Consider the following 16,589-nt stretch of genomic DNA (forward strand, 5'->3'; position numbering starts at 1 on the left):
GATCAATGATTTTCTTTTTCTTTCCCCTTTGTTGGGTGTGTGAGGTAGAGGGGTCTTACTAAAGCCAGGGCTTTCCCTTATGAGAAATGCAAAATGGCGTCTCCGAGGCAGAAGAGAGAATAAAAGAGCAGTGGAGAGATTAAAGGAAGTGAATAAAGCAGAAGAGGGTTTGAGTATTTTTCTGTAGAAACCACAGACCATTACTGGGCACTGATTCTTTTTTTTTTTTTTTTAAATAATATACATTTATTTAATTACCTCTCACCTCTCATGACTGTGACAACGGTTGTGTTGATAATGACTGTGGTTATTCCACTGTGTCTGTGTGTTGTTTTTTTCTTTTTTTTCCCCTTCAGAAAACCACTAGTCACATGAAATGCATGAATCTGCCTGTTAAGGATATTGCATTGTAAAAAGCTGTTGTCTCTGCAACAAATTGCTGTTATTAAATTGTTATTCTAAAAGTTGTACTGCAGCAGAAATCAGACCTAGACCAGATCGCCAAGTAGATTAAAGCGGGTTTGCAACGATCCTTAGGAGCAAATGTATTTCCAATAAGCTTTTCGACATTGAGGTTTCAAGGGCAGCTTTTTTATTTTTGTGTAAATATGTACTATAAGAGGCTGAAACCAGACAGTGCCACATTTGTTTAAGGAGATTACTCCTAGCCGTGTCCTTGCTGCAGTGAAGAAGTGCACAGCAATCACTATAGCGGTGTTTATGCGAGCTTGCGTGCGAGAGTGTGTGTTTTTTATTTATAATTTTTTTTTCCCTGGGCGAGCAGGCATGCTGCGCTCCCAGACAGCTCTGTGTGCTCATTAATAAACCAACAGAGGGTGAGAGATGGCCTTGCAATACTTTCCTATCCTCGCACTCGCTCACTCTGCCTTCCTCTTTTCCTTCTCCAGGAGTAGCTGCTGCCGTCGCTCCCCTCCCCCCCAGCCAGCTGAAGGACAGAGCGCACCCGCCGAACCCCTTCTCAGGTGACCGTGGCCTCAAGGAGTCCAGGAGGGGCCCCCCCTCTCCAGCCCCAGAACAGTCCGTGGGAGGCACCCCTCCCCTCAAGGTCCGTCGCCATAGTGACACGGACAAACCCAAGGGCAAGCGGCCGTGCAAGACCAAACACACCAGCCAGAGGGAGCGGGAGAGGGAGAAAAGGAAAGAGGCAGCCGCCAGCAGCCCGGGCCAGCGTTGCGGGACTGAGCTGGGAAAAGCTGAGGATGACAAGGTGAGTGCGACCAAGACGCAGGCGTCTGGATGTTTGCAGCGGCAGACTCTGTTTCAGTATGCCTGTTGGCGCCTCTGATTATGCAGCTGGGGACGGGAGGGAGGGACTGAGGAAGGAAGTATGTTTACAATGTTTAGAGGACTGCTGGAGCTTTGACCTCCCCGCGCCCTCAGCGGCTCCCTGCGGAGGGCCCCGCATGCATGTGTTTGTGTCTCTGGCCTTAATTGTCGAACGCGTGTCATCTTTTTGTGTGTGTGTGTGTGTAGGTAGGTGAGAGACAGGGGTGCGAGTGTCTGCGTGTTCGCAAGCATTCAAAAACCCTGGAGCAATTATATATCACACTCACTCCTGAACACAAAGCTACACACACGCACACTTTCTCGCACTCGCACAATGAGGAATGTGGCAGCTACGACTGAGCGTTTGAAACGCCGAGTTCAAAAGGAGGAGGGAGGGGGGAGAGCACGGGGGAAAAATTGAGGGGAAAAAAAAAAGAAAAAAGAAGGCGAGTCGTTTTCCGCCCGTGCTGCTCTCCTCCCCTGCTCCTCCTCAGCCTGACAGCTGCTTCGACATGGAATTCCACTGAGAGGGCTCGCAGTGTTCGCACACACTCAGTCAGACACGCACACACTCAAGCAGGCAACTCCCTCTCTCGTGTGTTGTGTTCAGAGGGCTCTGTTGGTTTAGCAGTTAAAGAAAAGTGGCGTGCCAACCTGCACTGTTTTAGGGCGTGAAAGCTTTGTGTGTGAGTGTGTGTGTGTGTGTGTTTTCAGCGATGCATAGCGTATCTCCCAGACACAATAGTCATATATAAACACAGATGTTGTTGATAAAAAAATCAATCTGAGTGTGTATATATAGAGTAGGTATGCTGTTAAAGAGGTAGTTTGGAAGTCATGTGAGGATAAGTGGGGTGGGGGGGGTCTAAACACATGGCTTAAGAACAGATTTGAGCTTCAAATTTCAGTATGAATTTTGGGCCCTGATTTGAATACTTAAACCACCTTTTTAATTGATTCTCCTTTTAACTTATTTAAAAAAGTGGATATCATTTCCTGTGCATGGATGCACATTTTAATTTCCCTCCGTGCGCGTGTGCGTAGTCTCATCCCTGTCCCCTTGGATGCTCGTGCTCGTGTGTGTCTGTCAATGTCCCGTCTGCTTCGTGGCAGGGACTGTAACGCTCTCTCCCCATCTCTCACTCTCTCCTCAGCTGAGTGAGCAGTGCAGCGCTCCGAGGAAGAGAGCCGCTTCTCCTAATCATTATCCCTGCTCTCCAGTCAAGCCCTGCTCCCCCACCGCGCTCTGTCCACCCTCCCTGCAGCTCCAGGCTAATGACAGAGCGGGCGGTGTTCCACCAGAGCCGGCGGGCTTGCACAGAACCCCCCCTGCCGAGCCCTCCGTGGTGCGTCCGATCCCGCCAGAGGCTCGTCGGCTGATTGTGAACAAGAACGCCGGGGAGACGCTCCTTCAGAGAGCAGCGCGACTGGGCTACGAGGTAATAGGCTTCAGTCGAAGTCATCCTCCCTTCTTATCTGCTTTCTCTCTTCGCAATTTACACCCTCAGACTTTGTCTTTTCCAAATCTCTCGCTTTCTCTCTCCCTTCTTAAATTGAGCTCATTTTCTCCACCTACTTTGTTCCTGTCTGTGACTCTGCCAAACGTCGCTTTACTCTTTTTTTTTTTTTTTTTCCCCCTTCTCAGAGTTTTTGAGATTCTTCTTTCATCTGTCCTATTCTTCCTCTTCTTCCTTCTTGTATGATTTCCTCCTATTTCGCCCTCACTCGCGATTTCTACTTCACATGCTCCATCTTTTCGGCTCGCCCGCTCTACTCTTTCTCTCTCTCAGGTTTCCGCTCTCTCCCTCCCCCCCTTTCCTCTCAGCGCTCTCTTTCTCTTCCTCTCTTTGTGACTCAGATTGTCGTTGGCACCCCTCCTCTTCCCCACAAGTGCGCACACACACACACACACACAGCCTCCCCTCTTCTCGCCTCGCTCCGCTCTCACATCTCATTAATTTTCCGTGAGGCGAAGTGTGACACACACCCCGGCGCGCACACACGCACAGAAACGAGCACGCGCAGGCAGCATGAAGGGATCGGTGGGATCATTATGCGCAGACTGATGCTTGCTGCCTCTCCGTAGCATCGGGAGATTTTTTTTTTTCTTTGCTGCCGATCATTTGCTCCTAAACCAGATCCTCATTCTCCCCACACGCAAGAAAGAATGAGACTTGTGTATATTTTACCGACTCTTTCTCGCTCTCTCGCAACTCCCATTGCTCCGAAAGCTTTTAATTAAAGTTGGATGGCCCGCTCTCTCGTTCTCCCTCATCCCCCATGTTTCTCTTCGCGAGCCTAAACGTTTCTCCCCCTTGTTGACAGATGTTACAAATTGATTTATTGATCTGAGTAGTTTTAATGCTACTTGAGCTGCGGATTCCTGCTCTCTCAGTGTGTGTGTGTGTGTGTGTGTGTGTGTGTGTGTGTGGGCGCCTGTATGCGTGTCCACTCCTTCGGTATCTCCTTTGATGCCGCCTGTGTGCGTGCGTGATAATTTTTATCACCAGCAGAGGAATCTTCTCAGAAACTGTAAATAGGTGTGGGTTTCTTTTGTTGCTCATTCATGAGTTGCTTTATGGTTGTGTGTGTGTTTGGACACGTTTATGATGATGAGGTACGTGCGCGCGCGTGTGTGTGTCAGTGATTATGTGTGTGAGTCTGAATGGGAGAGAGCGAGAGTGTGAATGAGAGGTAAGCACTGGGAGTATAATCGCGTTCTAATGGCCCTCTAATGTGCCGTGGTGACTGTGGTTAGCAGTGGCGGTGGCTGTTTTTCTCCCTGGCTCGCTCGCTCTCTCTCACTCACACACACACACTCTCACACACACAGATACACGCGCACGAACAGGGTGCAGCGCAGCAGCAGGGTTCAGTCAGCCGTGCTGGAGAGAAGCTGGCTCGTCTCTCTGATTTATGCGTCTCTCTCGAACGTTTTTTTTCCCTCCCTCTCCTTCTTTTTTTTTTTTTCATTCCCCCTTCGCATTTTTCCCTTCCTGCGCTCTGCATGTGGAGAGGGAATGAAGGAGGAGGGAGGAGAAAACCTGAGACTACACAAACAAGGCACTGACCGCTGCGCAAACAACCCCCTCTCTCCCACCCTTTCTTTCTCTCTCTCTCTCTCTCTCTCTCTCTCTCTCTCTCTCTCTCTCTCTCTCTCTCTCTCTCTCTCTCAGGAAGCTCGTCTCTCACTGCCTGTGTGCGATAAGCCTGGGGCAGGCCCCTGGGGCTCCCACACATGCACACACAAGGACGTGCTCAGGAACACACACACCAACTATGCATAAGGCCTAACACACACACACACACACACACTTGCATACAAGCCTGTAGATGCGTACAGCGCTTGTCTCACGCTGGTGTTTAAGCGCCGCGAGCTCTGGGCTTATCACATACAGGCAGAGAGATATGAGGGCCTGCGAGACGGAGGCACGCACACGAACACAGCTCACATGCCGATTATGAGCATGCGACGGAATACGTGCGCACACGCACGTTCTGACCCAGTAAGCACATGCACAGGCATCCTGACATGTTTCTTCTCCATATGCCACACAGACAAGGCGACTCTCGGCGTTCGCTATCGCACACCCACATAGACCTGAACATGCAAATTCAGTGTCTCCTCATGCACGCACAAGCCACTAAATACACCGCTGCATCTTTTTTGTGTGCGTGTTTGTGTGTAAATCGGCACATGCAGGATGCAGAATCACTTCATGCATGCGATTTTAGCACACATGCACTTCTCCATGCTGTTCTCGCTGCCCGGGCCGACACTGTGCATATTTCACGTTCATTTAGTTTTGCAATCCGTGCCTCTGCACATGAAAGCCCACTCTCTCTCTCTTTCTCTCTCTTCCTTCCTCCCTCACTCCCCTTTTATTCTCTCGCTCTCCCTCGCTCTCCGAGCATTTGAAATGGTAATGAGCAGAGATTCTGCGGATGTCTTCATCCCTCTAGTGCTGGGGCTCGGGGCCCCTCAGCTCTCTGCCCATTGAAAGCTCAGATAAAGGTGCAATCTGTCATTTATTCTCCCCATGAATCGCTTCTGATTTTTCTCCTCAAATCCATGTATGATCCAAGCAAAGAGGAAAAAACTGGATTGCATTTTAAGTGCATAGTTGGACCAGAAAGCGTGATGGAAAAACTTGGAAAATGAAATCACTGTGATCAGTGGTTTTTGTGGTAAAGTACATCCACAGTGACTTAAAGTTCAGCTTTGACCGATGGCAAGCAGTCCCGACAGTGCTGACCTTTGATGGAACTACAGACCAAAAAGTCCAAAATTTAACACGTTATCACACTAACTGTATTGCATTTCATTAAACAGACTAATACTGCACATCTCTTTAACTAAACAATTTTAAGCTGAGGTCGTTAGGGTCGTTAGCTTACTCGTCGCAGGCCAGCTAGCTATGACAACTGCTTTGGCGGGTTCGCACCATCATGTTGTTGGGTAGTAGCAGTATCGCTTGCTAACTAGAGCTAGTTAGCAAAAGATTGCTAACTAGCTTCGGACGTAACATCAACGTTTTTTGCAAACTTACATTTGCACTCTGTCATCTTCTGATCCAACGAAATACCAATAGCTACTAATCTCTGAGTGACAAAGGATTATGCTTTCCGTATCCACAAGCCTGCTTGGGTCCAAGTAATGTAAATTTCATCATCAGACGGTGAGTGTGAAGTTCCGTGGGGACGTCTGCGTCTACCTGCTTTTGGTGACTGCAAGGAGAATTTACATTACAGTGCAGCAGCTACGCATGCTCACAAAGTGGTGGACTTCAAAGAAGCATAAAGCAGGGGTTATATTTCCGAGTCTGCTTGGGACTTGACGTAAATTTCATCATCAGACGGTTAGCATGAGGGTCTGAGGATTCAGTACAACTCGACTGAAACGAGACGAGTCGCCCCCTGCTGGTTATTAGCAAAACATTTATGTCTAATATACAGAATATGGTAAACAATAACACAACTGTAAACGGTTATTGCAAGACCATTCGCATACCACAGGGTATGCATGTGCAGCAGGCAACGGCACAACAGGATTGACGAAATTCAAGACAAGGTTTCGTTTTTCCGCCTGGACTACCAACGAGGTGGAAGGTAGAAGCGGCAACAAGAAAACCAAAACAGACTTTGCGGTGTTGCAGAGAAAATGTAAGGACAGTGGCAGGACCATTTTTCATCGTTAGTAAAAGCCACTGGCATTGGCACAAGAAGGACGACCTCAAAAGAAAAGTACGCAAGCTTAGCTGTTATGGTTTGATCAGTGAACGCGGGTGTTGCGTTATCATTGTTTGTCCAGATTAAAACAATATCTCATTATTTTTACACAAAGGTTGGGTCAGCAGAGCTTCCATAGGTTTATTTTCGGGGCTCTTAAACCGGCCGAAGATTTTGGACAGCGGATGTGAAAGCAGAAGTTTTAAAATGAAACTGGATTAGTGTGGACGTACCCATTTAAAAGACACCTGTGGAGAAGCTTTAATGTGCAGGTTACTGATGAGAATGGGACATCCTCCTGTTTTTCATTCTTCTTTTTAAATTGGCTTAAATAGCATATGTGTGGCTGAGTGTGAGATGAAGTCTGACTGACATCATGAGTAGTTGCATACTGAGGCTTCCCGTCTCCCTCCAGCGGTGCCATTCTAGGAGGGCCGGGCTTTCACGCACACTTTACACATGCACTCAATCATCCGCACATTTCACTTTTCTGAGCACGCACAAACTTTGCTGCCTAGACTTCATCATTCAAAGGAAAGCCACTCGTGCATCTGCGCACGTGATTCATCTCGACATGACCACATGTGCTGTATGCGAGGACTCTGCGAGCCGCGAGGGGTTAAATGTCTGAGTGATGCATTGATTGCAGGCGAGCGCAGGGAAGCATTCTAGAGAGGGAGATTAGAGGACGGAGCGAAAGAGCGAGAGGAGGAGGAGGGGAGGGGTGTCTCATTTTACTGCGGAGGAGTGCGTGTGTGTGTCTGTCTGGCGGGAAGCCGGGGCTCTCATGCTAAGCTCCTCGCTCTCTCCCAGCGATATTAAACACGGCTCCGGAGGTTTAGCGCTACGCCTCCTCCACAGCCACACACAAAAAGGCACACAAGCGCACAGACACAGACCGAGGAAAGCTGCATATCAACACTCTCTACCCGTCAGTCTCTCTAACACTTGCTCTCATTCACTCGCGCGCGCGCGCGCGCACGCACACACGCGCGCGCGCACACACACACACACACACACACACACACACACACACACACACACACACAGCAAGTGGAATCCCCCAGAGGGGAGCTTGAGCACAGTGCTCCTGAATCTCTCTCCAGCAGGCAAACAGAGCGTTGGCAGTGAAAGAAAACCAGTTGGAGCGTCTCTCCACCTTCCCTCATTTCTCTCTCTCCCTCTTTTTATTTTGCACTTCTTCCTTGCCTGCTTTCCCTCTTCCTTCTCTTTCTCCATTATCTCTCCCGCCTCTCTGGCTCGTCCGATCGCTCGCTCTATCACTCCTTTCACCCCTCCCCGTTTTCACACCGCCACCCACCACCCCTTCATCTCTTGTTATTATCAGCTGCAGCCCAGAGGACTGCCCCGGCAGATTTCATCCACAGATTCATTTATCTGTCATCTGTCGGGGTGTTGCCTCTCGTCTGTCCCGTTCCGCGTCCTCTCTAACCCTCTGCTCGTCCCTCTGTCAGTCTGTTTTCTCTCTCCGCTTGCCTTTCCTTCCCTCTTCCTCCCTCCAGCCACCCTGTTCTGAAAGCGCGAGTGAGAGAGAGATAAACACTTGGACTAGATGGCAGCCTAGAATTAGCATAGAAATGGAAGTTTGGAGTCATTTCCCAGGTTCAGATGAGCAGCTCTGCTCCCCTCGGCACAGGACTGTCAGCAGGACAGGGTATGAATGTGTCTGGATATAAGAGTCACGTGTGTGTGTGTGTGGTTACAGTTGGATCCATAAGTTTAAAAAATCTATATATTTATATATAATTTTGCTTCTATATACCACTACAATTGATATGAAACATAGCAATAAAGATGTAAATGTATGCAGCTTTAATTCAAGGGGTTTTAAGACAAATATTGTGTTAATGTTAACGAGTTCAAGCTATTTTTTTTCTATATTTCTACGTGACATTTCCATTTTCACAGGCTCAAAAGTGAAAGGACAATTTACTGGTGTCGTGGAGACGGGCCACTCGTGGTCACAAAACTGCTCATTTCATGCGAATTTAAGGACATATTGGATTTCAAAGCTATTTTAACGTCTGGATATATCTATTTGGGTTTACAAATACTAGTAATAGCCAGTGCCACACTAAGTTGCCTATCCAAAAGGGCACAAACTAACAAAAAAAAGCACACTTGTCTGACTCGAACGGGCCCTGTATCGACACACTTTTAGGCTGCTTTCTGTCTCTCTGGCTCGTCTCTGTTTAATGGCAGCAGACGCTGCTCCAGTCCAATAAAAACCAGTCTGACTACTTAGTGCTGGACCTCCAACTGTCACAGCCCTAGACCAGAGAAAACGCTTCCAGCTCTTGAGCGGCGCTATCAAATCTCTTTGTTCCGCTTCCATTATGCTGTGTTCAGAGCCCAGCCATTGTAACTGGCTGCCACAGCAGCGTCCAGGCCCAACCATGCCCCACACACACACACACACACACACACACACACACACACACACACACACACACACGTGCATGAGGAGAATCTGGCAGGCTAAATACAGTTGAGTCACACTTGGTCTCCTCGATGTGTTTGGCGCCAGCTCCAGTATTATGGAGCATTTGTGTGCGAGCGTGTATGTTTGTCCAGCACAGGAAACACACTCAGTTCCTCCTTTCCTTCATTTTTCTCCCTCAGGAACCGTAAAGGGAAGGACTGTTTGCGCATGCATCTGACTTGTGTGGCTGCTCTCGCAGTGTTTGCTTCGCAGATGCTCACACACTAAGCCCTGCTCTCTTTGTTGGCTCTTTTTTTTATTTTTTTTAGGAGGTTGTGCTGTACTGTCTGGAGAACAGAGTGTGTGAGGTGAATCACAGAGATTACGCCGGTTACTGCGCGCTCCACGAGGCATGCGCCCGCGGCTGGCTCACCATAGTCCAACACCTTCTGGATTACGGGGCTGACATCAACTGCAGCGCTCAGGACGGCACCAGGTAAACGAACTCTTTCATGCACGTGCACACTCGATCACAAACACCAACGGTTACATAAACACCCCTCTTAGGAAAATGCAGAAATGTAGGGATTTTCTTTTTTTGGTTTTACATGAATTCCCGAATAAAGAAAACCAGGGCTTGGCCATCAATAAAGTGACGCGAGCTTTCTCATAACTAAAATTTCTGGGATTTATTTTACATTATTGTACAAGAGCAGTGATTTGGCTGATTAGCTGCACTTTTGGAAAGGGAAGGCTAGTACTTTCATTGCAGTGTTATTAAAATTTACACTGGGGGGTCTGTTCTAAGAAACTGTGCTCAGGTCTTACAGGAGTATTGCCCATGCAGTTTTGCTTTTGAGATTTGCAGCATCTGCAGTAAGAACAACAGTAGTCTTATAAATCTGAATTTCATTTTACTTTATGTCTCGCTACGTCTGAGTTTAGGGAAAATCTAAAAAAGGAAAATATAGATCGTTCTTGTAAGTTTGATCAGAAGTGAATTCCCAAAAATATCCTCCACACCATGTATAAATTTTATCCATAGATTTTGAAGGATATGTGGATCCGAGTTTAAAATATTTTCTGAAGAAGGTAAAGAAGACATTTCCCTCTTATAATTTTAATTTGATATGTATTTGTAAAGATATGATGCAAAATGCAATTTCCCCCCTAATCTCATCCTGGAAAACCACTCCAATAGTTAATCAATGAACTTACTTCCCTGTGTGTGTAGACCGATTCACGATGCCGTGGAGAACGACCACCTGGACGTGGTGAGAGTCCTGCTGTCTTATGGCGCCGACCCCACCTTGGCAACGTATTCTGGCCGTGGCCTTCTCAAGATGACCCACAGCGACAGCATGGAGCGCTTCCTCACTGGTAAATGTGATTTTCTTACATATGAAAGAAAGAAATTTACATTGAGTCCTTGACTTCAGATTCTTACATTTGAGTCTCATTTTGGCACGTGTGATAGATGGCTTGCAAACAAAGCCTTCTGAGTTAGGCCATCATATGTAGGAATTATCTGCAATATGAAGAAAGACAAAACGGATCTTAACAAAAAAAAGGTTACTTAATACCTAATTTAAGATCCTTATTAAAATTGCAGTGTAGTAAGAGCTAAAGTTGGTAGAATGTTTCTTCTCTCATGCAGACAAAATGAAATGCAAAAGCCACAAAATTTGAATATTAATGTGCCTTTGACCACAGATCATAAAACTCAGCAATGCTAGAAAAGGGAAATAAAAGCCAACGCGAAGCAAGGATTTCTTTTTCAAAAAACACACACGCACACACAAAAAAACAAAAACCAGAAGGCACACCGGAGTGTGGCCATCAAAAGGTGAGGCAAGGGTAAACTGTTAAAGAGATCGGTCACGAGCCCGGTTCCCGAAAGCTCCCATCTTGGCTTGTTCGCTGTTTGCTGTTCTTTCAGCGCTCTGACCTCTGTGCAACCTGTTGGTGTGAGGCCCCCTCCGCAAATCCTCCCAACTACAGCTCGACACGTCCGTCGCTGTCATCCCCGTCTCCCCTCCAGCGACCTCCCTACCCCTCCTCTCCCCCTCCCTTCCTCCCTCGACCACCTGTTAGACAGGGAGTCTGAGCCCGCCAGGGTGCGTGCTGCTGCCTCTGAGCTCCTCTATCTGGTTACTTAGCAACGGCAACTGTGTTTGCTCAGCGTACGTGCGGAAATGGGCTTTGCTCTGGCTAGAGACTCTGCTTTTGTACGTGTGCATGTGAGCGCCTGTCTTTTCACAAGGCTGCCACGCTACAGTCTGACGTGTGTGTTGTGAGGGCTTGATGTTTGTACTCGGGTTGAGTCAACACGAATCTGTGCACAGGAGGAGGAGGAGGAAATGAAAGCACACACACACACACACACAAACAGGCTCACGTTTCCCCTGTAGCCAGCTGCTTGGCATTACCTGAACTAGTTAAAAGCTATTGCCTGAGAGACACTCGGGGGCTCGTAGCGAGCAGGAGAGACGATCGCGGAACGGAGGCGAAAATAAAACAGGTGGCAGGAGGAGGTTTATGCGAGTAGGTAGACGCCTGCGAAAGCTGGTGCTGAATGTTGAAGAGAACGCGGGTGGATGGATCGATGTCGGCAGGGAGATCGAGCACCGGAGAAAATGAGCGAGTGCAAGCGATTGCTGCCCTCCCTCCACCTGGTCCCACTCATCTGGAGGCCGTTAATCCCTCCAAACACACGCCAGACGCCCCACGCCTCAGCACTGGCACAAAGCCCAGCTCTCACTCTGCAAGTGTGTGCGTGCGCGCGCATGTGCTGAATACACACTTTGCTCTCGCTGGGTGTGCTTAACCAGCTCCCTCTGCCTGTTTGTTTCCATCGCTCTGTGTGTGTGTGCGCACTCGGCGACTGTGTGTGGTTCTTGTTTGATTCCTGGCAGCAGTCTGCAGGCCTGCTCTGCACTGAGCCAGCTCTAACCCAGCAGAGACAGCCACTCTCCTCCCCCGTGGTAGAGCCGCTGGCCCCTGACCATCAGCCTTCCCGTCCTCCCCTCCTCCCCCCAAAAACATTTGCTCTGTTTGTTTCTCTTTTCTCTCTTGACACTCCCCCTCACCCTCCTCCTCCTTCTCTCCTCTTTTTTTTCCTGCGCTCTTTATCCATTTTTCTGCTGTATTCTCCAAGGGCAATTGTATTTGCCTCGTTGCCTGTCCCCAGGGCTTTGGCTCTTGAATAACAGGCTTCGCTCCTCTCCTCTGTCCGTAGATTATTTTGCCGACCTTCAGGGCCGCTCAGATGACGACCCAGGGCTTTATTGGGAATTCTATGGCAGCGCTGTGTGTGGTGAGTACTGATCAGCACTCTGCGTGTGTCCTTTAGTGCTTACAAAGTCTTTATTTTTAAACATCATCAGTGTCTGTACGTCGCACTGGCCTCTTTTAGGCAAGGCAGCTTTATGGTAATGTTGACGCTCACTAAAAAACGATCCGTGCTTTTCCTTTTTTCTGTGTCCAGAGTCTACTGAAGAGGGCGGTGTCTATGACATTTTAGCAGACGCCCCAGGTCCAGATGATGAAGATGAGGATGATAAAAGGGAGGTGTTTGAGTTCGAGTTCTCCGACCGACCTCTTTTGCCTTGCTACAACATCCAGGTGTCCCTCTCCCAGGGGTGAGCATTATTCTCAAAAGCAGATTACATTTTCAACTCTGTTTTTTTCCTAAATTCCTAAACGTCTGTTAATTATTCTCTTTCAGGCCAAAAAACTGGCTGCTATTCTCCGATGTGCTCCGTCGGCTGCGGATGTCCGCTCGCGGTTTCCGGCAGGCCTTCCCTCACATGGAGGTGGTGACGGTAGCGGAGGCGGAGTTTTACCGGCAAGCATCTCTGTCCCAGCTCTTCTCCTGCCCAGAAGAGCTGGAGGGCTTCCATCCCGACAGCAAGGAGCTGCTGGACCTGGTGGAAGACAGCGCAGAGCTCGCAGCCCTGCTGGGCTCCACGCTGGAGTTTCTGGACGACCGCTGGGATCACCCCGGTGACAAACTCAAGGACAAAATCAAGGCTGTGGAAAAGTTGGGCTCATCCTGACCCTTTGACCCACTGAACCTTGATCATTATCGACTGCAGTTTGCTTTAGAACCGAGCAGGGGTTATGACGATATGCCTTAGCCTGACCTTTAGTTCCTGCGCTTCGGCCTGACTCTGGACCAGCACTGGTGCACTGTACAGATGGACTGACCTACTGGCTGATGGGCTGCTGAAACATTTCCCTCTGTTAACTGAGGATCAATATATTTGTGACTCAATAGACTTAATAATGGTCTTATTTTTATAAATTAATATATGTATAAATAAATATATAGATATATATATATATATATACATAAATAAATATATAATATCAAGAGATTTTTTTTTTTTGCTCACACGCCCCTCTGAAAGATTTTGTATGGCAACAGAGCGTAAGCGTGTTGTCAGCAACTGGATGCCGTGCGTGAGCGCGCGGCACATTGCGCATGTGTGTAGTTGTACAGAATAGTACCGAGGCTGTGCTATTGAATGTGGTATCTGTGTTTATAGGAAGCACATGATGTCCTGTTTTTCTCCCCCCAGCCATCCCCTCCTCAGACTTTAGTGCTCGCTTGAGCCTCAGGGGCTTTTCTGTTGTTGTTGTTTTTTGGGGTTTTTTTCTGGATGTTCAAATGTTGCTTCCTGTTTAGTCTGTAATTTAACATGCAAACTACAAAATTGTATAATAAAGTTTTAAGATAATGTTGATATTCACCCCTTGGCACAGCTTGTACATAACAAGGAGGCTACTGCAGTAAGGTAATTTTTGGTGTGTCCAGTTTTGTTTTGTTTTGGGTTTGTTTGTTCTTTTTGTTCTAACTTTGTAATTAAAATATCTCATAATTTGTATTTATATTTTACAAACGAAGTTGCTTTAAAATAAATATACAAACCGCAAGATGATCTACGCGTCCTGCTCCTCGTTAAGTCATTCATGAAGTCATTTGAATTCTGAGAAGTTGAGCGGTGATGGGGGCCCTGTCGATTTCAATCTGTGTGTATAATTACTCCTGTGCCTGATGGAAGTGCGATCCACCACGATCCTCTATTGCCATCTCTTGGAAATTTTAAGTATTGTAGGTTTAGTGCAATTTATTGCTGCAACCCTGAGAGAACAATGTGCCAACTCCCCTTTTGCCGCCTATGTGGTGAACAGCTGCTGGCTTGCAGCGTCCTCTAGTGTATAAATCTGCAAACGCCACCCATTCAATGGGGCTTCAATTCTAAATCCCAACTTTTGTGTGGGTGCCGATGCTTTTTAATGTTAATGGAAATCCAGGAGGTTTTTGACTGCATCAAGGCAGGATTGGAAAACACAATATGTGAGTGTGTGTCATGATTTGATTACTTGATTAGCCAAATTAAAAGTTTTGGGTTTTTTTCAATGGCAATAATCACCTAATGATCTTCTTACTATCAGCAAAATCAGCAATGAAGTTCTCCTTCAAATGAGCAGTATCACTGAGGCTGCGGATCTCTATTCATTTGTGCCACAGAGCTCTACTGTTGTACACAAGTGACTTTAAACTTGGACTCATTGTTGGTGCCAGACAGACTAGTCTGAGAGTTTCAGAAAGTGCTGCTCTACTGGGATTTTCCCACACAAATGCTTAGAATGGCTTGTAAAAGAGAAAATATTAAGTGAGCAGCAGTTCTCTGGGTGAAAATGCCTTGTTGATGCCAGAGGTCAGCTCATACGAAGCCAACAGTTACTCAAATAACCACACACTATAACCAAAGTATGCAGAAGAGCATTTCTGAATGCGCAACAAGTCTATCCTTGACGCAGATGGGCCACAGCAGCAGAAGACCACACCGGCTCCCACTCCTGTCAGCTAAGACCAAGAATCTGAGGCTCCGGTTCACACAGCCTTAACAAAACTGGACAACAAAAGGTTGGAACGGCACTTGGTCTGAAAACATTGTTGCTGACCATGTTCATCCCTTTATGACCACAGTGCACCATCTTCCAGCAGGATAACGCTCCATGTCGCAAAGCTCTGATCACCTTAATCTGTTTTCTTGAACATGACAACTTACTTCAATGGCCTCTATCGTCACCAGGCCAGATTTGAAATGGGAGATTCACATTGTGAATAAGCAGCTTCAAAATCTCCAGAAACTCTGTGATGCCGTCATGTCAATATGTTCGAAATATATTCACTATTTACTATTGTTTGAGAAATGTTTTCTAAATCCACAGTGTCCATCTTCCATAACACGAAAACGAGAGTGGGAAGCACCACAGGCACGTGCAGTGGGAGTTTGCCAAGAGCACGTATATGTTACTTTATTCACATGTTTAGGTCTTGTAGTGCTGCTGTGTTTCTGTGGCACATAATTCTGGAAATGTATATTTCAGCTAAGCAGTTTGGAGCCAGGTGATAAGGTGAGGTTGTGTTTGATAGTGTTATTTCGTACTGTAAGCCAGCTGTCACTCAGGAGTTACCGTAGCGATAAGCAACACGTGTTTGGCGTCACTGAACAAATAATCCACGGTAACATTTCAGCATATTGTTACTCAAGTGGTCCGGGATGGGACTCAAAATCTCGTCTGGGCTCTGCAGGTTTTTGTTTTTGCTAGACTCGTGCTATTGGAGTTTTAATAGACAACATTTTCTGCCACTGTCTCCTGGAAGATATTTATAATGTTTCACTCCATGTGAAAAGAGACAGAAATGCTGTAAATTTGTTCAAAAACAAAAAGAAGACCACTTCAGACTCTGGCTGCTTTCCAACCCCTGCACAGTTGGCCAATAGCCAGTGAAGGTGGTGAATGTCAAATTGGTAGTTTCAGAAAGTCAGACAGGTGTGGAAAAAGGGGGTTTCCTAAGGCATCTGAGCATTCGGTGAGCATTTCTGACAGACTGCACAGACGCCTTTACGGTATAGGAATAACAGTTGCTATCCAGGGCTGCGGGCAAACTATAAAATATATTAAAAAAACGCAATGCAATTGTCAGCTGTGTGCACTCTACTAGATAAGCAATGATTGCATGCACGTTACAGGGTTTGCTGGACTTGTAGGACTAGCCCACAGCCCCACAGTGAAGCAATCTGCAGTCTGCATCACAACTTCCACATCCCCTAAATGTTTAGATTAACATCGACACATCCGTTCAGGAAATAAATATCTGGATAGACAGACTGCTGTGGATGGAAACAGCAAATTGCAGTACATGAGCATAAACCAAATCAAGTTCTTCAGACAAAGTTAAAGATAAAGACAAACTAATATCATTGTGGGGATATAAGATGATCTTAGGACTTCTTTTTAAGTCCAGCAACATCACTCAGAATGCTCAGTGTGACTGCTTGCTTTTGCTTAGGTGAGGAAAGTCTGAGATGAACTGCTTTCTGCATGCAGGTCGAGAGGAAACGGCCCATTGCAGATATCCTGGTAAAGGTGTCAGACTCGTGTCAGGTGTCAGAGTCTGTCAGACAGCTAATTTAGATGCTGAAGGCGTTAGTTTGTCAGCTGAGACTCTGAAGAGTCATATCCTGAGGCAGAGGTTGCAGGAGGGTCACAACTCAGTGTCAAGAGGATCTCTACTCTGACTAACTTCCCACTTTACTCAACAGCAGGATGT

General features: G+C 47.1%; 1 protein-coding gene across 2 annotated transcripts in view; it reads left to right on the forward strand.

Annotated features, from left to right (window-relative positions):
• Positions 1-13,902, forward strand: part of bcor (BCL6 corepressor) — a 32,399-nt gene extending 18,497 nt beyond the window's left edge. For both annotated transcript variants that reach the window (XM_085384138.1, XM_085384139.1), the window contains 7 exons: positions 909-1,228; positions 2,442-2,726; positions 9,289-9,455; positions 10,194-10,339; positions 12,198-12,275; positions 12,447-12,600; positions 12,687-13,902. In XM_085384138.1, coding sequence (XP_085240264.1) covers positions 909-1,228; positions 2,442-2,726; positions 9,289-9,455; positions 10,194-10,339; positions 12,198-12,275; positions 12,447-12,600; positions 12,687-13,017 — 1,481 coding nt within the window. In that variant the 3' untranslated portion in view covers positions 13,018-13,902. The remainder of the gene's footprint in view (positions 1-908; positions 1,229-2,441; positions 2,727-9,288; positions 9,456-10,193; positions 10,340-12,197; positions 12,276-12,446; positions 12,601-12,686) is intronic.
• Positions 13,903-16,589: the final 2,687 nt, after the last annotated feature.

The sequence above is a fragment of the Rhamphochromis longiceps genome, linkage group LG16 (genome assembly GCF_057381845.1).
Source record: "Rhamphochromis longiceps isolate RC_006_pf linkage group LG16, R_longiceps_female_GT1.1, whole genome shotgun sequence".
Taxonomy (NCBI): Eukaryota; Metazoa; Chordata; class Actinopteri; order Cichliformes; family Cichlidae; genus Rhamphochromis; species Rhamphochromis longiceps.